The sequence below is a fragment of the Octopus bimaculoides genome, chromosome 5 (genome assembly GCF_046866305.1).
Source record: "Octopus bimaculoides isolate indiv1 chromosome 5, ASM4686630v1, whole genome shotgun sequence".
Taxonomy (NCBI): domain Eukaryota; kingdom Metazoa; phylum Mollusca; class Cephalopoda; order Octopoda; family Octopodidae; genus Octopus; species Octopus bimaculoides.
Window position 1 is genome coordinate 112,286,166 of NC_142932.1, and position 26,105 is coordinate 112,312,270.

General features: G+C 37.9%; 1 protein-coding gene across 1 annotated transcript in view; it reads left to right on the top strand.

Moving 5' to 3' along the window:
* The window catches only part of LOC106868386 (putative ATP-dependent RNA helicase DDX27), a 33,145-nt gene extending 26,953 nt beyond the window's left edge, over positions 1-6,192 (top strand). Inside the window, exons 19-21 of the mRNA XM_089352953.1 lie at positions 3,914-4,022; positions 4,889-4,951; positions 6,123-6,192. Coding sequence (XP_089209079.1) covers positions 3,914-4,022; positions 4,889-4,940 — 161 coding nt within the window. The 3' untranslated portion in view covers positions 4,941-4,951; positions 6,123-6,192. The remainder of the gene's footprint in view (positions 1-3,913; positions 4,023-4,888; positions 4,952-6,122) is intronic.
* Positions 6,193-26,105: the final 19,913 nt, after the last annotated feature.

Here is a 26,105-nt window from a genome sequence, read left to right on the forward strand (position 1 = left end):
GTGTCCATAGCTTGCACCGGGTACATCTTATAGAGTTACTACCTACTCCTTTTCTACATACTGAGCAGGGCCATCTACCTGAAGGGGTTTGTGTTTTATCTACCTTCCTACTTATTAGGATTTTGGTTTTAGCTAGGTTGACTCTAAGGCCCTTCAATTCTAGACCTTGCTTCCACACCTGAAACTTCTCCTCTAGTTCTGATAGTGACTCCGCAATTAGGGCAAGGTCATCAGCATAGAGGAGCTCCCAGGGGCAACCTGTCTTGAACTCCTCTGTGATTGCCTGGAGGACTATGGTAAATAATAGGGGGCTGAGGACGGAACCTTGGTGGACCCCTACCTCTACCCGGAATTCATTGCTGTACTCATTTCCAACCCTCACCTTACTGGCCGCATCTCTGTACATGGCTCGCACAGCTCTCACTAGCCATTCTTCTATCCCAAGTTTCCTCATTGACCACCAGATAAGGGATCGGGGGACCCTGTCAAAGGCTTTCTCCATGTCAACGAAAGCCAGGTACAGAGGTTTATCCTTGGCTAGGTATTTCTCTTGCAACTGTCTCACTAGAAATAAGGCATCAGTAGTGCTTTTACCTGGCACGAACCCAAACTGCATCTCATCTAAATTGATTCGCTCCCTAATTAGTTGGGCTATGACCCTCTCTGTAACTTTCATAACCTGATCTAACAGCTTGATGCCTCTGTAATTATTTGTATCTAAAGCGTCCCCTTTACCTTTGTAGCAGTTGACTATGATGCTGCTACACCAGTCATAGGGTATGACTCCTTCGTGTATCACCTGGTTCGTAATACGGGTGACTAGGCTATAGCCAACACTGCCAGATATTTTGAGCATCTCTGCAGTGATTCCTGATGGGCCGGGGGCTTTCCCGGTCTTCATACTCTTAATTGCTTTATCTACCCTGGTACTATCAACTCGGATAGCTGGTCCCTCTATTGGGTCGACATAAGGCAGGCTCTCTTTCTCCCATTCATTCTCTTTATTAAGCAATCTATCGTAGTGGCATCTCCAGACCTCTTTCTTTGCATCCTCATTTAATGCAAGCGTACCATCATCCATGCGAACACATTTCTCTCCTACAACATCACTATTCTCTCTCCTACACTGTCTTGCAACCCGAAATACCTCGAGTCTTTGGTCCTCACGGCGCAGAACATTGGCAAATCTTTCCTTATCTGCTTCCCCTCTGGCTAAAATATTCAGGTTATGAGTTTAGTATAGATTTCATAGTTTATCAATGACTAAAATTTTATATTTTATGTTTGTAACTGACATAATGGAAGGAATTCCAGTACATTACATTTATGGATTGGCAGAATTGTTTGAATATCCGAGAAAATGTCTTGGGGTTATTTCTTATGGCTCTTAATGTCCTGAGCTCAAATACTGTCAAAGTCAACTTTGCAATAATGAGCTAACCTTCTGCTTGTACATTGTAATTCAATGCTAACATAATAATAAGCCATTGTTATATTTATAGGTATAGGCGTAGCTATGTGGTTAAGAAGTTTGCTTTCAAGCAACATGATTTTGAGTTCAGTCCCACTGTGTGAAACCTTGGGCTAGTGTCTTCTTCCAAGCCAGCCTAAGCATCGTCAGTGGATTTGGTTGGCATAAACCAATGGTACCCAAAGTGAACAGTAGTGCTTTACTGGGGGCAGTGGAAAGATGCGGTGGGGTGGCACTGAAGAAAAGTGGGGGTGATAATGGGGTAGCCGAAAGCATGCGATGGATGTAAAAACAGCAAAATAATGGGTTAATTAGATTAAATTTTATTTGTGAAATACAGTTGTTTTGAATTTGATGCAGAAAGTGGTCTGTGTTTGTAGTGGTAGGTGGGGGTGAGAGGAATGTGGTCTGGGTGCCAAGGAGGTGGCAACCCAAAAAGTTTAGGAACCACTAATGTAAACTGAAAGAAACCCATCATGTGTGTGTGTGTATATATTTATGTTACTGTCTCCTTGTTTTGACACCATGCAACATCATTTGAGTTGTTAATGAGCATCATACAGGCAGTATCCTTTATTTTCAATCTTCCAGGAAGATGTGTCTGGCCATGGGGAAGTATTACCTTACTCGAAAGAGGGTGGGTGGCAGAAAGGGCATCCAGCTGTTAAAAATCTGTTTCAATGAATTCCATCTGATCTATGCTAACATGGGAAGGAGCATGTTAAACTACTGATGATGATGATGGAGAAAGTTGTGTCATTCTAGTTGTGATTTATTTTCCATGATTCAAATCCTCATTGAGTTGATTTAATCTTTCATCTCACTAAATCTAATCATATAAAAACCAAATGTTTTGGAGCCTGGTAGGGTCACGAGATCATAATCAGGTTGGTCTGTGCATTGTAGATCTTCAGTAAATGTATAAAAAAAGTAATGTTTCTCAACAAGGAGATTGCTTGGAAGTTATTTGACTCTAAAACTACACTACTTGAATAAATCCTTAAATGAGATGTTATTCATCAGGAAAAGTTGAGTCTCTGGCAATGTGGTGAAAACCGTGAAAAAGATCTCAGAGTGTTTTTAATTTGCAACGTGGCAGATGGAAGATAAAATGCGATTATGTCCCTTGCATTCTGAATTCAAATCCTGTGTCGGTTCTGCTTTTGCCTTTTATCCTTCCAAAGTAAAATAAATTCGGGATCAATGTAATCGACGCATCCATACAACTTAATCGCTATTGACACTGACCTTACAATCCTCCATATTGACCATACTCGAATAATCGAAACTGGTAAAAGAATGAATCGTGAGTTGAAGATAAATGTGAAAAACACCAATTAACATTTTTATATTTTTTAACCTGTTGAGTAATATTAGTTGAAGTGCATTCTAACCATCATCATCATCGGTTGAAACATCCTTGTGTCATATCTAACACACACACACACACACATACATGCATGGTGAGCTTCTATCAGTCAAAGGCTCCTAAATCCACTCAGAAGGCTATGGTTGGTCCAGTAGTATATCATCATCATCATCATTTAACATCCAGGTTGGATGGTTTAACAGTAGCTGGCAAGCCAGAGGACTGCACCAAGTCTCACTGTCTGTTTTGGCATGTTTTTTATGGCTGGATGCCCTTTCTAGCACCAACCATTTTACAGTGTGGACTGAGTATCTTTTATGTAGCACCAGAAGATATTTGCCCAGTGCTGTGTGGTGGGATTGAATCTAAAGCCACATGACTGGCAAGCTTCTCAGTCATGCTACCACACTTACGCCTATCATCCAGTCTTGTTTTAAATTTCTAACACAAAAGGGTCTTGATTTTTAGCATTATTTTTTGTTGCTTGAATGCTGTATGATTACATTATTTACATTTGACAGATATTTGTCCTCATCTTGTTTGTTGTTAACACAACGTTTCGGTTGATATACCCTCCAGCCTTCATGAAGTATCTTGGGGAAATTTCGAACCTGGGTTCTCATTCCCAAGTTATTTTTTGATATTATTATTATTATTCAGGTCACTGCCTGGAATCGAACTTGGAATCTTGGGGTTAGTAGCCCACACTCTTAACCACTATGCTCATGGGCATATGGCGTAGTGGTTAAGAGCGCAGGCTACTAACCCCAAGATTCCAAGTTCGATTCCAGGCAGTGACCTGAATAATAATAATAATATCAAAAAATAACTTGGGAATGAGAACCCAGGTTCGAAATTTCCCCAAGATACTTCATGAAGGCTGGAGGGTATATCAACCGAAACGTTGTGTTAATAACAAACAAGATGAGGACAAATATCTGTCAAATGTAAATAATGTACATAATTCCTCATCTCTTAAATATAGAACTGCTGTATGATTAATATTGATGAGGTTTTTGTTTTTATCATCCTAATTGACTGCCTATTTATATATCTTTGTATTTATAATTTAGGAAAAGGTAAAGCTAAGAAAAAAGTACAAAAGCAGAAGGCTCCCAAAAAGTCATTTGATAAAGAACTAACAGACACGAGCAAGAAATCAGTGAAGAAGTTCAGATATGGGTAAGTTTCTTTTTTCTTTTCTTTTTTTTTTTTTTTTTACTGTTTATCATCAGTATTACAGTAATTATATAAGCCAAGGAATTATCAAAATGTGTTGTTTTGATATTTGATAAATGTTATGTTATATAAGGCATTACAGTGTCCACAGATACACTGGTGGTCAAGCTGTGATGTGGTGAAGGCTAAGTGAACCAACTCCAACCACACAGCCATGCCTGCAATATTTTTAAAAATCATAGTGAGACAGCTCTCTCTCTCTCCCTCACCACTTACTTATTCTCTATCATACTCCAACCTCTCACATGGCACATGGCCACTTCTCTCAGTTTCTCTCCGTCTTTCAGCTGAGACGTCCTTGTCTTGCAAGCTACTTGGCGACCCTGAGGGTACTGATGCTGTGTAAAAGGCACCTGTGTCAGCACCACGTAAAAAGCACCCAGTATGCTCTGTAAAGTGGTTGGCATTAGGAAGGGCGTCCAGCTGTAGAAACCATGCCAAAACAGACAAATGGAGTCTGGTGCAGCTCTCCAGTTTGCCAGCTCCTGTCAAACTGTCCAACCCATGCCAGCAAGGAAAATGGATGCTAAATGATGATGATGATGATGATGATTTAAAGAGGATCCAACTATCTAATAACAGTTAAAAATGCAAAATACTCAAACTTTCAATGGAAAACAACAATACTACTTCTCACTTTCAGCTTCCAACCAAAAGTCCCATTCGTTATACAAAGTGGGACACACCCTGTTTCTTACCTCCTTTTTGAACCATCATATAATCTCAAAGCATGGCTTTCTTTTGCTATAAATTCAACTTGGAAGTGTTTCTTTCTTATTTTAGTTTTTCACTTTTTCATTTATTTCTAGTCCATCATTCCAAGAGAAGAAAGAAATGGGAATTGTTGGAAAGAAGAAATAAAATCTGGTGTGGTAAGTTTTGATTTTCCATTTAAAAAAAAAATCTAAGATTTACAAAAGTGGAAAATAGTTATGGTTTTGCTGGCCTTGATTGGCCCTGTTCTACTAAACATGTGGCGCATAGACAACTCGCTGTGACTTACAAATCCAACATTTTAAACACTCCATGTCTTTGTTTTGTTGAAGAGACATGGTTTAGTATAAGAACCAGAGATTTACTGCATGAGTGCAGAATGGAAGTTTAGGTGAGATGCGAGATGTATTGTTTTCTTCTTTGTGTCCAGTCTGTTCTTGTATGTATGTAGGTTCTCGTAATGGCTACAACTGAGGCGGACAATGTGGACACAACCAGAACACTGCAGAACTCAATGCTAATATTCTATGCCTGTTAAGAAGATAGGATGGATATGAGAGAAATGCTGGTCAAAAAATGGAAAATTCAATACCAATCACTACAGTTCTAATAATAAATGCTAATGGTTACTTCCGTGAGCAGTAAAATGCTTTCTACAAAATAGTGTGATATTCTTCTAAACATGGTTGAAAGAGAACAGAAATATGAAGAAATTTTCAAATGGCCAGCCCTATAAATTTGTTCAGAAATATATGAAACAATGGTTTGCCTAGTACAAGTCACCTGCCATTTTTAAGGTTTTAAATTTTAATATTTCAAATATTTACATATACCATCATTCTTTTCATTCTCTCTGTCTTGTCACGATACATTTAGGTGACCAGCTATACAATGTATGAACCTTTAAAACAATTAGATGTGTATTCCAAGAGAATGTAAGCATATGTATGCATTTTATAATGATGGGATGGTTTAACTAAATATTGGTTTCAAATTTTGGCCCAAGGCCAGCAAGTTCGGGGCTGGGACTAAGCTGAATACGTCAACCTGAGCACTCAACCTGATACTTATTTTATCGACCTCTAAAGGATGGAAGATAAAGCCAACCTTGGTGGAATTTGAACACAGAACATAAAGACAAGATGAAATACTGCTAAGTATTTTGCCTGGTGTGTTAACCATTCTGCCAGTTTACTGCCTTGGTTTAACTAAATATTGTTAAGCTAAAAAAAGATTTAATACTACTTGACTTAATCTTTTTGCTATGTATGTCATTGTTATTGATTTGCTCAATCTATATTTGTATATTTTTCCCTTCTATCATTTCAGAAAACCTGCAGCATCAGAGATGTTATGTTAAATATATTAAATTAAATATTTCATATTTTTCAAACATTCAGTAGCTTTTGTTTTATTCTTTTAATCTGTGAATATCATTGTACACTTATTATATGTGCAATAATTGTATTATTGTATAGGTAGATGCCCTTCCTGTCATAATTCTCACCTCAACAAGGTAATATGTCTTGTAACTTGATGAGTTTTTCATGGAAGACTGGAAATGAACAGTGTAGTTTCTATGCTAGTGATGCTCATTTGCAACCATCACTCGATCTCCACAATCATGCATGCAAGGTTGGCTTTCAGTTTCTGTCCACCAAATTCACTTACAAGGCTTGTCTAAGGTGCTGCACAGTGGGATTGCATGGTTGGAAAGCAAGCTTCTTAACCACACAGCCATGCCTGTGCCTGTAATGAATCCTCCTCATCATCATCACTTAACATCCGTTCTCCATGCTGGCATGGGTTGGATGGTTTGACAGGAGCTGGCAAGCCACAGTGCTGCACCAGGCTCCAGTTGTCTGTTTTGGCTTAGGAAGATCACCCAGCTGTAGAAACTAACATCAACCACTTTCCAGAGTCTACTGGGTGCTTTCTATGCAGTTCCAGCAGATGTGCTTTTTACATGGGTGCATGTCATTGGGAAATTTTACTTGCTGATATTTTATTTCTCTTTACATGAATTACAAGCTTAAAGAGTACTCTCAAGTTAAATGCCAGGGTACTGTTCATATCTTTCAGGTCTTTCTTCCTACAGCCCTATGGATCAGATTATTTGATGAGGCAGATTTTCTATGGCTGGGTTCTCTTCTTGTCACCAACTGTCACATGTTTCCGAGTTTTATTTTTCCTCAGTTCAAACATTTTAATGGAAGGCTGCAAATAAACTACTAAATCATGGAGTATAAAAGAACACGGTATAAACAAAATCAGTGTAAACATAAACACAGATATGCACATCCAGGGCTGTAGAGTTGGTACACAACTCTTTGAAACTGTCTCTAGCTCCTCAATTAATGGTATTACTACCAACTCTGATTCCTTTATCTGTAATTAGGCTAATTATATATTTCTTATATTCATTGAAAGCACACGATATACATTAGAACTCTAATCTGTTAAAGTTTTAGTTTAAAGACAAAACTTTCAAAATTTAAAAAAAGGGTCTGTTTTTATCAAAAGGTTGTAAAGTAAAAATATAAAAGAAAAATGTCTATAGTAAGGATTACATTAAAAATCTGAATCCCAAATTTCCTAACATCATTCTTAGAAAGAATTACTTCTACCAGATCCTCATAGAAACACTTAAATCTAATTTATTTTCAATGCTGAAACACTCAAATTGATATCTGTTATCCACTTTTCAACTCTACACTATTGACCATACTGGATAGAACTCTAAAGGTATCCCTCTCCATTTCACTGAGCTTATAATTTGCAATTGCTTCAAACCCTCACCAAGATCACTGGCTCTCACAGTATCTCCTCCATTACCCTCAAACAATCTCTTCTCTACCAGAATATATAATAATCTTTGCTAAAAGGCTGCAGAATGTCCCATTCTAAGGACAATTCTTCTAACTCTTGTAAAGGTAGTATTTAATATCAGCAAAGCTTGGCATGCTGGCCAATCTCCTAGCCAAGTTGGGTGCCATCTGTTTCTTAGATTGAAGACTTCCTCTCAGATCATGCATGTATGATGAAATGCTCTCTTTTATTTTGTCCTCCTATACATGTAATGATTCACTTGCCAACTCTTCCAACAATGCCTGTTCTAATGCAGATGATTCCATCTTTAACACTGCCATAACCTTTGGTACCCAAGTGCCATCCTCATGCAACCTAAACATCTCACACCAAATCCACACTTCTAGTGGGGTTGTGTCAATGTTATCTCCTTCAAAAGCGCAAAGACACAATCACTACACAGCGAGAAAACTAGTGTACCCTACCTTCCTAAATGTGAATATCAAACAAAGTCACTAAAAATACTAGACCTCATTAATGATTTTACAAAGACAAGCATTCCTCTTCAGGGCCACAAAATACTTCCCTTCACGACAGTTACTAATGTGATACAAAACTCAGGTGAGACCCACTCATCATCATCATGTGTTTGTTTTCCATGCTGGCATGGGTTAGACAGTTCAGCTGGAACTGGTAAGCCAGCAAGCTGCACGAGGCTCCCATCTGTTTTGGCTTGGTTTCTATGACTTGATGCTCTTCAGAATGTACTGGGTGCCTTTAACATGTCACTGCCATGGATGCTCTTCATGTGTCACCAGCACTAGCCCCTACTACAATTTCACTAAGTTGGCAAATTGCCAACAGTCTTGGTCACTTGTCATCACCTCTGTGAGACACAACATTCAAAGATCATGTTTCACAATGTAATAAATACTGCATCAGCTGTTTCTTGTAGACATCTAAACAAAAGCCACATGACTGGTTGATATGAAATTGCTCACCAACCCACTCCATCTTCTTGCACACAGACTGTTTTCTCAGTCTGTCACTACTACAGTGACCTCTGAAACTTTGAGCTGGTTAATCTCATTCCACCTCCACTCACATTCAATAAACTCTTCTCTTCATATCACTCACTCATACTGTATTCACTCTCTCAGGCTTACTCTAACCACTTTAACCAATCCTCCTTCCCTAGAACATTATACCTCTGGAATTCTCTTTGTGCCCATGTTTTTGTATCTGATGCCAACTTGTTGCTTAAGAACATCAACTGCATTAATTAATGTAACTGACCTCAGAAGATATGTAAAGACAATGTGCACAGCATTTCCAGTCTAGTTGGAAAAAGTGTGCAGTAAAGAGTTGAGAATGCTCAATTGAACCTTATAGAAGGAGATGCTGGGTGTCTCATGCATGACAATGGTTTTGATCTATTTACAATATAAACTATATGTGAACCTTAAGTACATGAAGATGGATGAATACCAAGTCCTACTCAGTCATGGTTTCTTATTTCTTTATTGCCCACAGGGGGTCAAACAACGATGAAAGGCAAAGTCAACCTCGGCGGAATTGGAGCTCAGGACGTAACGGCAGACGAAATACCGCTAAGCATTTCACCCGGTGTGCTAATGTTTCTGCCAGCTTGCTGCCTACTCAGGCATGGTTTCTGCAGACCAGATAATATCTGGAAAATAGTAATAACCTGCATCAGCAACCGTTAATCATTGGTTGGATTTGTTGAGTTCAATGGTTAGGAGGAGTGAAGACGATTATGTGTTTGAGTCTTGCCTTTGGTTTAAGTGTGAGGAAGAGAGACAGAGAGGCATTGTCATTTGGGCTTTAACCAAAGCTGTGTTTCACTAAACACATGGAAAAAGATTGAAATTCGAATTGAGGCATACCACATGAGAAATTGGAACTGCATGGATATGTGTATCCTTCCAAGATCCTTGACTAGGAATGGTTATAACAAAACAAAAAGGTGAGGTAATCTCACCAATATCACTTCATCATCATCATCATTAACATTTAATGTCCATTTTCCATGCTGGTATGTGTTAGACAGTTTGACTGGGACTGGAGAACTACATCTGGCTCCAGTCATCTGTTTTGGCTTGGTTTCTATGGCTGGATGCCCTTCCTGATGCCATGCACTTTAACTGCAGGTAACTTCTCATTAGTCAGCATTTACAGATAAACCATCATTATATACATATGTGTAATATATGTATTATCTTTTACTTGTTTCAGTCATTTAGATTATGGCAATGCTGAGGCACTGCTTTGAAGAATTTTATTCAAACAACTCAGCCCTGGTACTTATTTTTTAAAAAAAAGGTTTTTTTTTCAAGCCTGGAACTCACTCTATCGGTTATCTTTTGCTGAATCGCTAAGTTACAGAAAAAAGTGACCATCAAGTTGCTACAGAAAATTAAACACTGTACCAACTGAGTGCCCTGTACTGTTTAACTAAGCAACTCCTGATGTATATGTGAGGGCACATAGACTAGTGGTTAGGGTGTTGCATTCATGATCGCTAGATCGTGATTTTGATTCCTAGACTGGGTGGTGCACGGTGCTCTTGAGCAAACCACTTCATCTCGTGTTGCTCTGCAATCCCTTTGAGACATGACATGCAGTACGCAGTGCACCTATTCAGACAACATTGATTTGATGGAGGGAGTGAGCTAATGTGTGGCATGAATATTTGATCACTATAAACAAATCATTTGTGCAGATTGTTTGGCAAAAGTTGAATGCTTATATGTTAGCTTCAATGGGACAGTCCCAGCTTCGCCTAACTGGCACTCGTGCCGGTGGCATGTGAACAAAACATTGGACTGACTCTGGTGCAGGTGGCACATAAAAAACACCATTTGAGCGTGGCCGTTGCCAGTACCACCAGACTGGCCCTCGTGCCGGTGGAACGTAAAAAGCACCCACTACACTGTTGGAGTGGTTGGCGTTAGGAAGGGCATCCAGCTGTAGAAACTCTGCTAGATCAGATTGGAGTCTGGTGTAGCCATCTGGTCCACCAGTCCCCAGTCAAATCGTCCAACCCATGCCAGCATGGAAAGCGGACGTTAAATGATGATGTATGTATGTATGTATGTATATATATATATATATACTTTATTGTCTCTCAAATCCACTAACGAAGCTATAGTAGAAAATATTTGCTCAATGTGCCGTGCAGTGGAGCTGAAAACATGATCTCAATTCAGTCCCACTGTACAACACCTTGGACAAATATCTTCTACTATAACCCTTTGTGAGTGGAAATATGCAGTTGGAAACTGAATGAAGCCCATCGTACAGATATATGTGTCTTGATTTCACGTGAGGGTCGTAAACAAACATCACCATCATACAAGCAGTGTTGTTCATTTCCAGCCTTCTATGGAAACATGTCTAGCCATCTGGAATATTACCTTGTTTGTAAACAGGTGAGGATTGGTGACAGGAAGAAGATTTGGCCATAGAAAATCTCCTTCATAAAGTTCCATCTGACCTGTGCAAATATAAAAAAGTAGACAGATGATGATGATGATGATGTTCAATTATTTCTGAATTTAAAATGTATGGTCCAAAGGAACCTTACAAGGACATTAAATCTGTCCAACATAAATTTTCACAAACCTCTTGGGAAATGTATTAAGAAATTTACAAAGTGGACTGGCTCAAAAGACAATGACATGAAACTAAAGCAATTCATATCAACATGGGGGTAAACTATTTGCATTATGTATTTCCCAGAGAGTGAGCTTAGAGTTTCCAAAAATAACCTCCAAGGACAGAAAGGTTCCCACAATAAAAAGATCTTAAATTAATTAAATGAACAAGCTGTTTGCTGTGAGAAAACTTAATGAAAATATCATTTATAGACATTGAAAATGCAATAAAATGATCACACAAGAGATGAAAGAAACCGAGAAAGAAAAGTAGCGCTATAGATTTATATTTTTATATTTTTCACCCATTGGAGTGTGGCCATGCTGGGGCACTTCCTTAAAGGGTTTTGGTCAAATGAATTGCCCCCAGTGCTTAAGCTTTTTTTTTTTTTTTCCAAAGTTGCTACTTATTCTACCAGTCTCTTGCCGAACTGCTAAGTTATAGGGACATCAACAAACCAACAGCGATTTTTCAAGCAAATGGTGAGGTGACAATCACAGCTACAGACTCATACACATGCATATGCACATATATAAATACATACACACAAAACATATATTGTAGAGGGAACATGTGTAAGGGGTAGACCCAGGAAGATGTGGGACGAAGTGGTGAGAAAGGATCTACAAACATTGGGAGTCATAGAGGGGATGAAAGGGGACTGAGGCTCCTGGTAGTTTGCTGCACTTGAAAAGACACACTAAGCTAAGTAAAAGCATGGTTGCACTTGCAATCCTCTCCTGCCAAGCATATGCAGTGCATTCTAGAAGTTCTCAGATTTTTTTCAGAGAGACAGTTACAACTGTCCTAGATTACTGTGATTTTAGTATATCATTATTAAGAGTGGCTGTGTTGTAAGTAGCTTGCTTACCAACCACATGGTTCTGGGTTCAGTCCCACTGCATGGCACCTTGGGCAAGTGTCTTCTACTATAGCCTCGGGCCAACCAAAGCCTTGTGAGTGGATTTGGTAGACGGAAACTGAAAGAAGCCTGTCGTATATATGTATATATGTGTGTGTCTGTTTGTCCCCCGAACATCGCTTGACAACCGATGCTGGTGTGTTTACGTCGCCTTAACTTAGCAGTTCGGCAAAAGAAACCGATAGAATAAGTACTAGGCTTACAAAGAATAAGTCCTGGGGTCGATTTGCTCGACTAAAGGTGGTGCTCCAGCATGGCCACAGTCAAATGACTGAAACAAGTAAAAGAGTATCTAACAAGCTGACCTGCCAACTTTTGTTAATCCTGATTGAAGGAGACAACTGTAACAGCACTTTGAACTCACCCTACCAAAATATGGCTTGTAGTGACGCCATCTTGGAAATCTCCAGCACGCATGCGCAGGGTTGGAATTTTCTGGAAGGCCTGCCAGAAGTTCCATCATGCGCATGCACAGAAAACTAGCAGCAGCGAAATTCTCTTGTATCTCTGTTTTTTTTACGCTAGCAGCTGAACAATACAGACATGTCTCCAGCAGCTCTCTCGTGGTGCATCCCCGCTATGCATGAACGGACAGGATTGACTCACTCCACTAGACTACTGCCGATAAGCTCTTAGGTTGCCAGTTCGCCTAGAGGAAGGAAATGCTTCATATTGTGAATCAAAGAATAAATATTTATACTGTTGAAGTTAATGAAAAATCTTGACTTTTTCCTCAATTAATATTTAATGTGAAGGACGCGAGCGGCACCCATCCAGTCCGGGAATCTCTCATCCTGTTACAGGCTTGTCACAGCTGACTAGTTTTCAGAATGCAGTCAGGATATTTGGAAGTTTGCTATGCAATAAAGTTTTGTGTTAAACTAAGCAAACACACTGCAGAAACTTATGAAATGTTCCAGACTGCTTATGAATTAAGTTTTACACTGGCATAAGAGGTTCAAAGATGGTTGAGAGTTGTGGAAGGGAGAGAGACATCAGGACATCAGAGCTGGTTGAGAAAATATGCAATTTTCTTGATGAAGACCATTGTATGTCTATAAAAACAATAAGTATACAGTTTGGAATTGGTATGGCAACTGTATACAAAATTACTCATGAAGATATGAACATGCATAAAATTTGTGCTAAGTTTGTTACCAGAATGCTCACTGACAAGCATCCTGGTAACCAACTATTTAACAGAGATGGGCATCAACACTGCCCCTCACCCTCTCCACAACCCAGTCCTTGCTCCCTGTGAATTTTGGTTGTTCCTCAAGTTGAAGAAGAACCTCAAGGGCAGTCATTTTGAAGATGAAGGAGGCTTTGACAAGGGTCCTAGACACCTTCACTTTGGAGGACGTCCATGGGATCTTCACAAAGTGGCTGAAGTACTACAACAAGTGCGTTCAAGTCAGGTGATTCCACTTTGAAGGAGATTAGAGTTTTGTACTTCTTTGAAATTAATAAATGTCTCTCCTGAAAAAGTCTCAAAACTTCTGGAATGCACCTTGTGTGTGTGTGTGTGTGCCTGTGTCTGTGTGTGTGTGTGTGTGTGCTTATATCTCCTTGTCTTTGCATCATGTCATTGTTGTAAATGAAGGGTGTTCATTTCCAATATTCTCTGGAAACCTGTCTGGCCACAAGAAACTGTTATCTTCCTTGGAAAGAGGTGAGCGTTGGTGGCAAGGAAGGCATCCAGCTGTAGAGAATCTGCATCAATAAACTCCGTCTGACCCATGCCAGCATGAAAAAGTGAACGTTAGAACAATGATGATGCTGATGTAAAGTGGCTCTAACTGAACCACTTCAGATACTTTTCCAAAACTTCCTTGGAAGTGATAAGCATAAGTATAAAACATTGAAAGAAGGCATTAATATATCATCCATCAGGGGCCAAGTAGAGCAGATGCTAAATATTTCAGAGATAGCTCTGACTTCAAACAATAGCAAAGTTGTGGAACAAATTATCAGTGGGGAACTGAATATGTTCTGAGACAAAAATGACTTGCTGAGTGACACAGCATGGTTTCTTTCTGTCTGAGCAGAAGCTGGTCCATACAACTACTGTACCATTACAACTAAATACTGAAACAGATGCTCAGCCAGTCAAATGTAGATGTAATACATTGCAAAAATGTTCAGCAAAGTTGCTCATGAGATAAATTACAAACTGTGTGATCTTAGCTTAACTGGAAAATTAGGAGAATGGTTGTGTAACTTTTTTTTTATGAAAGTTGTTTGCTGTAATAATACCTTTTCAAACAGTCAACATTTCTGAGTGGAGTGTATTAGGACGTTTGCTGTTTTGAAACATTGCAATAGCTGTTTCAAGCATATTTTGGTATTAGAACAACCACTCTTACAAACTATGTTGATTATAATAAAAATTTAAAGGTAATCAAGGCACCGGTATGGCTGTTTGATTAAGAATTTTGGTTCTCAACCTGTGGTTTCAGGGTCAGTCCTATTGTGTGGCACCTCTGGCAAGTGTCTTCTACTATAGTTCTGAGCCAACCAAAGCCCTGTAAATGAGTTTGAGAGATGGAAACTGAAAGAAACCTGTCGTATTATATGTATGTAGATATTGTGTGTGTGTGTACCTTTGTATTCACATTACATGATTGTAAACAAACATTACCATCATACAAGTGGTGTTGTTTATTTCCAGTCTTCAGTGAAACACATCTGACTATGGGGAAATATTATCTTACTTGGAAACAGTTGGGGGTTGGTGATAGAAAAGGCATCCAACCACAGAAAATTTGCCTCGGCAAATTCCATCTGACCCATGCAAGCATGTAAAAGTGGATGTTAAACTGATAAATATGATAAAGATGATGATGATGATGAAGAAGACTATGAATCAGGAATCTTGATGATGATGACAGAAACCTATAGAAAAATGTCAATGCTATATAGAAATGGTGTGGTGAAAACTAGACATTTCTATAAAAGAAAGTCTCAAGCATTCTAGTATCAGCTCTCTAACCATTGCAACCTGGTTACAAAGGTCTAACACAGATTCTAATCCCCAAATCAGAATTTGCTTGAGACTGGAAAAAACATAAGGGATCTACATCGACTAAATGTTAACACTTTCAAACAAAAGTCGGTCTCTCTACGGTTACAGATGTTAGATAAACCTTCATCAGATCAAACATTCATTTATCAACTACTAACCTCAAAAGAGGATGCAACAGCATTGATAGTCAATCCTCATCATGCCCAAGGGACAATGGCTGGAATAACTAGCAAAAGAAAAGAAGGCATAGGAGTATATATATATATATATATATATATAGCACGTGCTGAGAGTAAATACTCAGAGTAAGCAATAATCATAAATACAGTACATTGTTAAAAGAGTTATTATGAAATTATATGTAAACTTATTTCAACAGTACAAAATTTTTACTGATACAGAAATCTCTATCTCTCTCTCTCTCTCTCTCTCTCTCTCTCTCTCTCTCTCTCTCTCTATCTATCTATCTATCTATCTATATATATATATATATATATATAAACAAATAGTAAATGAGTATATGCATATATACGTACAGGTATGTGCATACCGACATCCACCTGTATGTATAGGTGCATATCTGGGTACAGGACATTGCAAACAAACGTAGACGAGAAAACACAAGCCACATAGAGAACATTCTACTTCATCAGCTACCCACGTTTTAACGAGCTTGGGCAGGACGCATCGTTAAAACGGCTCATCCCATGGACCGCAGATTAAATTTGTATACGCAAATTAAATCTAGCCATGGAGGAATGTAGTGGCAGACAAAAAACAAACAGAAAAGGCTTTACGGCCAGACGAGAAAAATTATGTGTGTATGAACGCTGTGAAGCACGAACTTGAAAGGGACGAAGTGGTTCGCGTGTTTGCTCGGCGATAGCCAAGGAAGAAAAGGATTATTGACCGGAAGCATGTGACCATGCCGGTGTAAAGGGAAGAGAGAGAGTGGTAGAGGGAGAAACAAAGGGAGGAAGTAGGAGAATAGGTGAGCAACGAGAGGAAAAGAGAAAGAGAGGAAATACGAGGGGGAAAAAAGAGATACGTAGTAGTAACAGAGCAAGAACAAGAGGGGTAAAGTGAGATACGTAGTAGTAAAGAGGAAGAGTGAGAGGGGGAAAAAAAGGATAGAGGAAGAGAAAGAGAAAGAGATAGAGTAGCGTCGGAAGATATAAGTTTACGAAAACTACTTACAGTTGGAGACGCTGCGTTCAATCATGTAAAAACAAATATATATATGTGCAAAAATTTAGATTCAGGTGAATATGGTACTTAAGTTTAGACACCAGAATTTAGTATGGCATTATCCATACAATTTCAAAGTAAGGTGATTAAAATCAAAATAAGCAACAAGGATATCCTTGTTGCTTATTTTGATATATATATATATATATATATATATATATATATATATATATATGTATGTATGTATATCATTCAGTTTATTTCAAGATTTCTTGCCAATAGAGAAAGAATCGGTTTCTAATCTAGATCCAAGGCTCCTTCATTGGGATTTCAACATCAACAACAGAATATTTTTATCTGTATGTATGTATGTGCAGATTTGTATGTTTTATGTATATATTCTCATGCATATGTATGTATGTATGTGTATGTATATATGTATGTATATATAAAATATGTATGTATGTATGTAGATGTGTATATGTATGTGTGTGTGTATATATATATATGTGTGTGTGTGTGTGTGTGTATACATATATATTGGGCACAGTCATTAGTTAAGAAATTCACATCCCAACCATGTGGTTTCAGTTTCATTCTCTCTGAACAGTACCTTGGGCAAGTGTCTTGTAGCAAAGCAGTATAGCACTGGGCAGACCAAAGCCTTGTAAGTAGATTTGGTAGAGAGGAATTCAAAAGATGCTGATATGTGTGTGTGTGTGTATCTTTTCACTTTTACTTGACCTGTGGCCATGCTGGGGCATGACGTCTTAGTTGAGTAAATCAACTGCAGTGCTTATCTTTAAGTCTGGTAGTTATTCTATCAATATATTTTGCCAAACCACAAAGTTATGCGGACATAAACAAACCAACATTGGTTGATGAGTTGAGATAGTGGGAATAACAGAAACAGAAAGACACACACATGCATGCACAAACACACACGTGTGCACGCGCATATATATAATCAAAGCAGTGTTAAGACCAAAATGTAATATTTATGTCCACTTAAAAATGGATGTTGTGTTAGAACACAGAATACTGCAATATTCAGAATGCCGTCAGGACATTTAGAAGTTTGCTATGCAATAAAGTTTTGTGTTAAACTAAGCAAACAAACTACAGAAACTTATGAAATGTTCCAGACTGCTTATGAATTAAGTTTTACACTGGCATAAGAGGTTCAAAGATGGTTGAGAGGAGATGAGAGTTGTGGAAGGGAGAGAGACATCAGGACATCAGTGCTCAGGTACACTACAACTCATCAGAAAAGGTAGCCAAGAGTGCATGTATTGCATGTAGAATAATGCACAAAAAAGACAGGAAAGTGAACAGTGACTGAATCATAAGAAGTAAAGAAGAAAAAACATTAGAGAGTTCGAAAAAAAATTCATAATGATTTCTAAATGTTTAAACCTCCATTAGTCAGCTCAGGTCATGTGACTGTAATGCTGTCAAAGTGACATAAGTTATTTTCTTTATTTTTCTGTCCATATTTTGCAGACAGGACGTTGGCATCACTTTAACAGCAGTCTGCAATATGGTATATTCAGCAATACTAGTTCTTTGTATTGGGCACTGGATGTGGTGGGGTATGCAATATATTGGCATAAGTTAGTTAAGCAGTCATTATTCTGTGTACATTGAACATATTAGTGACAGCAGTTATTATATTAGGGCAACAATATTGATGCTGTCAGGTTACAAGTGAGGTTGCATGACTAATATAAGTAGGCTGTAGTCTATACAGACGACAGGTATTATTTGCTCTGCCCTTAGGTCATATATCAGTAGCCAGAGGCATGAAGTTCATTACCAGTTTGTAAATCTAGCAGCAACAATAATATAGTTCATTCTTACTATCAATGAATATTGCAGGCTGGTGGAGTATATGCAGTTTCTCATGGAGCCAGAATTGGCAGTTATGAGTAAGGAGGGCCCTGTCAAGACCTGTCAAAAGTACTCCATTTGATGATGGGAAAGTCATTTTGATAGTCCTGGTGCCTCCAGATGAAGCAGAAGGGAAGCAGAGTTCTCATTCACCCTACACCTGAAGGAGTGCATGTTTTATGTATTTATTCCCTTAAATTCATTGATTGTCATGCCCATTTAATAAGCAGGCTCCTCCTAAGAGGCAGGTGGTAGGGCTTCATGTTTATATAATATCATTTCAATCACCCTACCTTTTGTAAGGTGGGATGATTGAAATGATATTATCTAAACATGAGTAGCTTACCTTGATATTATGGGTATTAAAGGGCTTATAATTTCTATAATTTTGTGGGAAAAGCTTTTTGATTAATGACAAGAAGCTCTAAGCTATATTAGTGGAATCCTCTAAAATGAATATAGGTTTTAGCCACATTATTTATACATACATTTGGGCTTCTACAAGTGTTTCCATCAACCAAATTCACTCACAAAGCATTGTTCAGCTCAGGGCTAAAGTAGAAAAGGCCTATTCAAGGTACTATCAGTGCAATTGAACTTGAAAACATATGGCTTCAAAATGAGCTTCTTAATCACGCAGCCATATATCATCATCATCATCATCATTATCATCATCGTTGTCATCATGATAACCACTTAACATTCATTTTCCATGCCAGCATAGGTTGGAGAGTTTGACAGGTGCTGGTGAGCCAAAGGACTGCTTCAAGGTCTACTACCTGCTTTAGCATGGTTTTTATAAGTAGATGATATGTATGTATGTATCATGCATATATGTAGTAATTAGATCATAGAATTGCCGTTATGTAATAATCAGTTTTTTTGCTTTTTTCTTTTAAAGATGTCAGGTGTTTAATTTATATATGCGAGGAGAAATCAAAAATTATCTGCACTTTCTCCATAACATATCTTTATTATTGTCACACTGCCTTCTGTGCATGCATGCTTATAGTTGGTACTGTTGTGGTCATGTGATTGAAATTTGAGCCTGATCATGCTATTTTCCTTTCTGGCTTTACAGTGTAAGCAAGGCCACTCCAATAGCAATGTGCACCAAAGTAGAACAAAGAGCAGTGATCCAGGAGATGGTAATGATGAGTTCACTATTACCATTTCTTGAGCTTGCTGAATCTTCTTGTCAGTGGTGGAGGTAGACAGGCGTCCTACTCCCTCTTCATGATGCTTGTCTTGCCACTTTTAAACTTCTCAATCCACTCATACACACTTCTACACAGTAGTGCACTGTTAAAAGCCTTCAATGGATTTCAGCACCTGACACACCTTTTGACCAGAGAAATTAGATCACTGATCTTTGTTTTCTGGTGCACATTGCTAGTGGAGTGGCCATGCTTATGCTGTAAAGCCAGAAAGAAATATGGCGTGATCAGGCTCAAACTTCAATCATGTGACCACAAATGTACCAACTATAAACAGACATGTGCAGAAGGCATTGTAATAATAATAAAGATATGCTATGGTGAAAGAACAGATAATTTTTGACTTCCCCTTGTATATATTCTGCTTTCTCATTGCTTTTGTTGTTAAGTTTTTCTTTATTTCCTTAAAACTTATGAATCTGCTATATAGTTGTTGCTTGACCTGTTATCAAGGGTCACTGCTAATCAATTTTAGGTCCAATTCTTCTCTTACCTACAATTTCATATGTTTCTTTACTAACATTCCTCCCATTCTTTTCTTCCCTTCTTTTGCCGTGCTGGTTGGTTTGAATATACAGAAACATTGTTTGTTAAGTATATGTTATATATACAAAATAGGTTTGAAATTGTTTCTTAAAGTGCAAGGCTATTTGAAATGGAATTCTTGCTTAGCTGATAAATTTAAAATTATCATCTTTATTATCATCTTAATGCCCATTCTTCCATATTTACATGGACTGGATGGAGTTTATTGAGGCAGATTTTTTTATAGCCAGATGCCCTTCTTGTTGCCAACCCTCACCTGTTTCCAACCAAAATAATATTCTCCCATGTCAGATAAGCTTTTGCTAAACTCTTTCTTTGAGAGCTTGTCATGTTCTTAACTGACAGGTCAGATGCAATCCCTTTTCACTCAGGAACTGTAATGAAAAGAAGAGAGAAATAGAGAGATTTAAATGGTGGCAGGGTGAAACTGAATATTCATAGATATCTTTTTATCCAGCATTTCCTTAGATGATACAGTACAATGATTAGAAGGGAAGCAAGTGATAGAGTAATGAGAGGGCATCAAAGAAGAAAGAAGGGTAGCAGGTAGAGACTTAACAGGTCAGAATGGGAGGAAAAACCCAGATATATGTTATACATCCCAGTTTCCATTGTTACCCCTCTCCTAATGTATGTTTCATGATGTATGCACAGACCAGTGGGTTTTGTTAATACAGCACTGTGCATTGCCAATGGTTATGGTCCTTTGTTGTCTTTGTGAAGGGCAACCTCTTGATAACAGTCATCACCATTTCATTCCATGTCTTCTTCATTCTTTCTCTTTCCCATATTCCACTCACCCTGAGCACTTCTTTATACAGTAACCATACTCCATACACATCACCATGTTTGTATCAGTACAGTCTTCTCTCTTGCAAATTACACCTAATTTATTTTATATCCAGTTTTTCTCTTAGCCCATTTTTATTTTAACCATTCATACACACAATCATTTCACATCCAGCAAAGCATGCTCACTTCAATTTTTTTCCTGGTCTTCATGAATCCTCTGCATTCAAACACCATACTTTATTACTAAATTGTATCACACTTCATACATAAATATCCTACAATCTGCCTTTCACTCTGAGTGAGAAGCCTTGTTTTGTCAATAAGCGTACTAACTTTCTGAATTTTTTCCAGTCTGTTCTTACTTTATGTTTTCAGAAAACCTACTCCAACAGTTAATTAGTTTACCTAGGTAACAAAAGCTATCAAGTACTTTTAGTGAATCTTTTAGGCATTTAAGAGAATCTGTTTCCATGTGCTCTTAATGCTTATCGCCCCTGTACATCTACCACGTATGAAGTCTACTTTGCTGCTAACTTTGCTGGTGATTCCTCTACACTTCTTGCACTTCGTTAGTTTGCATTATGTATACTATATGAAGTTTTTACTTATTAACTATCCTGCATAACGAGTATGACCATTTCCCTGATGGCAACATTTTTTTTTTCTCACTAAAACATTTGTCTTTGTTAAGTTAACTTTGATTTTAGTTTCTGCTTACTTGTTTAGAACTTCTCAAAATCTATTTATTCAGCTGTAAGAGCTAGATCATTAGTATACTGGAGATCTCAAATACAACACTCAATGTCTTAAACTCCTCTATTATAACTTGGAAGACTACAATAAACAGAAGGAGGCTAAAGATTGAGTCCTGGTGGACACGTACATGCAATCTAAATTCAACACCGTACTCATTAATTCTTGCATTATTGACCACACTTGTCTAGACAAGTTATGACTTGCCTGAAGATCCTGTGCACCCACAGGGGAAACTCAGAGTAGCAAGGGACCAACTCTATCAAAGTAAAAATATTTAAAATCTGTACTATAATATTTTTTTTTTTCAACAGACAACACTATAATATATTAAATTGTTAGCAAGCTGGGTAAAATGCCTAACAGTGTTCCATTTGTCTTTACATTCTGAGTTCAAATTCCACTGATGTCAACTTTGTCTTTCATTTTTTGGGGGGTTTGTTAAAATAAGTACCAGTTGAGCACTGGGGTCAATGTAATCAACTTATTCCCTCCTTCGAAATTGCTGGCCTTGTGCCAAAATTTGAAACCAATATTATTATTGTTTTTTTAAAGCCAGAACAGTATATGTTATAAAAAATCAGGTCAATGATTTTACCTGGTACATTAATATTTCAGGGGTAGAGGGTGACGAGCTGGCAGAATGGTTAGCATGCATGGTGAAATGCTTAGCGGTATTTCGTCTACCATTACGTTCTGAGTTCAAATTCCGCTGAGGTCGACTTTGCCTTTCATTCTTTCGGGGTCGATAAATTAAGTACCAGTTACACACAGGGGTCGATGTAATCGACTTAATCCCTTTGTCTGTCCTTGGTGGGCAATAAAGAAATAAGAATCATTAGCACGCTGGGCGAAATGCTTAACGGTATTTCATCTGTCTTTATGTACTGAGTTCAAATTTCGCCGAGGCCAACATTGCCTTTCATCCTTTCGGAGTCAATTAAATAAGTACCAGTTATGCACTGGGGTCGATGTAATCGACTTAATCCCTTTGTGTGTCTTTGTTTGTCCCCTCTATGGCCCCCTGTGGGCAATAAAGAGATTAATATTTCAGGGTTAGGATATCTTCTCCAGGAAATCTTTGGAGAAGAGGTATTGTTAGCTGACTTCTTTGTCTTGTAGTGTGTGTGTATGAAGGGTTGTTTTGTGTTGTTATTGACAATGAGCTTCTTTCAGTTACCATCTACCAAATCCACTCATAAGGCTTTGGTTGGCATGAGGGTATAGCAGAAGGTACTTGCTCAAGGTACTGTGCAGTAAGACTGTATCCAAAACCACATGGTTGAGATGACCACAAGGTATATTTGCTTGCTTGCAATAAAGTTCAAATGTAAAAAATCCCTACAGTTTATTCACACTTTCAATTTTATTGTTTTGTTGCCATAAGAACATAGTATTTGAAGCATAAAATATTTTCAACAATAAGCATTATAGGGTAGATACAGATATAAAAATCTAAACCTGGAAACAGAAACTTTCCTTAGAATAGTTGGAGCTTGCAACACTCACAAATTGAAGATCTCAAAAACAAAAATATTCTTGAATTTCGCCAAATACTGACTTCAATGTCTATAAGCAAAATAAAAAATATATATTAATATTATTTAGTTGTCTCTCTTTTACTTGTTTCAGTCATTTGACTGCGGCCATGCTGGAGCACCGCCTTTAGTTGAGTAAATCAATCCCAGGACTTATTCTTTGTAAGCCTAGTACTTATTCTATTGGTTTCTTTTGCCGAACCGCTAAGTTACGGGGACATAAACACACCACCATCAGTTGTCAAGCGATGTTGGGGGGGACAAACACAGACACACAAACATATACACACACATGCATATATATATATATATATAAACAATATATGAGTATATGCATATATATGTACATGTATGTACATACCTTCATCTACATGTACATATAGATACATAACTGGGTACATGACGTGGCAAAAGAACATGGACAAAACGATAAACAAGGTACAACAAACAAGCAAGCCACATAGAAACATCTCCTTCATCAGCTGCTACCATTAAAACACCGGCGTTTCGAAGAATCAAGGCAGTACGCATCGTTGAAATGGTTCTTCCCACGAACACAAATTAAATTATTTTCGTGGAGGGTAGTGGCGGACAGAAAACGAGACAGGAAAACGAAACGGTGAATGAACAAACAAGCAAAACGGCTGTACAGCCAGACGTGAAGTGTGTATGTATTGAACGCTGTGAAGCACGAACAGGAGGGGCAAAGAAGTACGTGCGAGCTTGGGGAGTCCAAGAACGAAAAGAAATAGCAGCCGGACACACGTGACCAAGGCTGTGTAAAGAGAGAGAGTAAGAGTAGCAGAGGGAAAAGAAGGGGAGGAAGTAGAATAAATGTGAGCAACGAGAGGTAGAGAGAGAGAGAGAGATAGTAGTAGTAACGGTGAGAGGCGAAGGACGAGTAACAAGAGATAGAGAGAGAGAGAGATAGTAGTGACAGGTAGAGGCGAAGAACAGTAGAGGGAAGAATGAGAGGGGGAGATAGATATAGAGATAGAGAGAGTCGCGTTAGAAAAATAGTTAAAACTTACTGTATAAAGGTTAACGCGTGCGTTCTGTTGTGATACAAACAATATATGAGTATATGCATATATATGTACATGTATGTACATACAAATACATATATACAACAGGTTTCTTTCAGTTTCCATCTATCAAATCCACTCACAAGGCTTTGGTCGGTCCAAGGCTATAGCAGAAGACACTTGCCCAAGGTGCCATGCAGTGGGAATGAACCCGGAACCATGTGGTTGGTGAGCAAGCTACTTACCACACAGCCACTCCTGCACCTATCGTCTAATAATCATTTTACTTTTTAAGTTAGGAAAAATTTAGATGAGAAACCATAAAATATGGTTCAAAATGTGTGAACTGCAACATAAATGTAAAACTATTAAATACAATCAATAACTATATAAAAATATCCCCCCCCCCCAAAAAAAAAACGTTAGGCATGGGCATGGCTGTGTGGTTAAGAAGCTCACTTTACAATTGTATGGCTTTGGGTGCAATCCCACTGTGCAGTATCTTGGCACCTAATATAGCTCCTGACCAACTAATGCCTTGTGAATGAATGTGGTAGGCAGAAACTGTGGAAACCTATTATGTGTGTGTGTTTGTAATTTGTTGTCCTTTGCTGCACTGCTTGACAGCCAGTATTGGTTTGATTACATCCCTGTAACTTAGTGGCTTGGCAAAAGAGACTGACAGAATAAGTACCAGACTTTAAAAAAATCATTGCTGGGGCTAATTTGTATGATTAAACTCTGCAAGGCAGTGCTCCAGTATGACTGCAATCCAGTGACTGAAACGAGTAAAAGATAAAAGATAGAAGATAGTCTAAGATCATGGAGAGTGGTGGTGGTGGTGGTGAGTGGGTGTGGGCAAAGATAAAGATATAAACCAGAATTAAACAGAAGCTAGAGATGAATCAGGGCTTGGATGTGAAAAACTATACATATTAACAGAAAGAAGAACATTTATAACACAAAACATGAAGCATACACTCAGAAAGAAAAACAAATATTTTGATAACTAGTTTCTTTTAAGATTAAATAGAACAGTTAGAAATCTGTGAGCAAGCATTGAATGGTTAAGGGGGCTATTGTCTAAAAATAGATATTGAGGGTTTCCTCATCATTGCATGGGATCAGAATCTGTCTATGAAGCTACATGGAAGTTGAAAAGTGCACTACAAAGAGCTGGTAATGGATCATTGCCAAGTATCCTCCCAACTGAATCACTGGAAATAATGCTATATATTATCAAGTGCCAAGATCTAGTGGGAAATAAGTGTTAGCTTATAAGTACATATAAGCTGTTGCAGATTCAGTGTTGAGCCCTTGGACAAGGAACTTACTTTTACTAAGATATCAAGCTTAAGTAAAATTAATTCATTTGGAATGATGAATTAGTACTTCTCTATCAATCAAAGGAATTGCGGCTTAATATTATTGAAAAATGCCACATCATATGTATTCCAACTGTTTTAAACATTAAAGCAAAAGAATTAAACACTAACTTTTTAAGTAAATCTATCTTCTAATTTGGGACTCTTTCTTTCTAGTGTTAGCTTCATCAAATTAGTTTATAATCTTACTTTACTACATGTGAGTAGGGCAGCACCCCTTGGAGAAATTAATTTTTCAGCTCATTTAATTCAACATTTATAAATTAAGTGCATTAAAATTTTATTCTATAAATTGTAGAAAGAATATAGAATGCCACAGACACAAAGGAAAATAAATTGGAAAATTTACAATATAAATGAAATTGTTTCTCACAGAGAATTGAAAAATGGTATGCAGTGTACATCAACCAGCATGATAATAGAAAAATATTACAGTTAAAAGACAATTTATTTGTTTAATAGAAAACTTGGAACCAAAACACTCAACAGATGTTCAATCTAACTCATGATTTTTTAAAATGAAAACATAAGCTGCTTGGAAATTC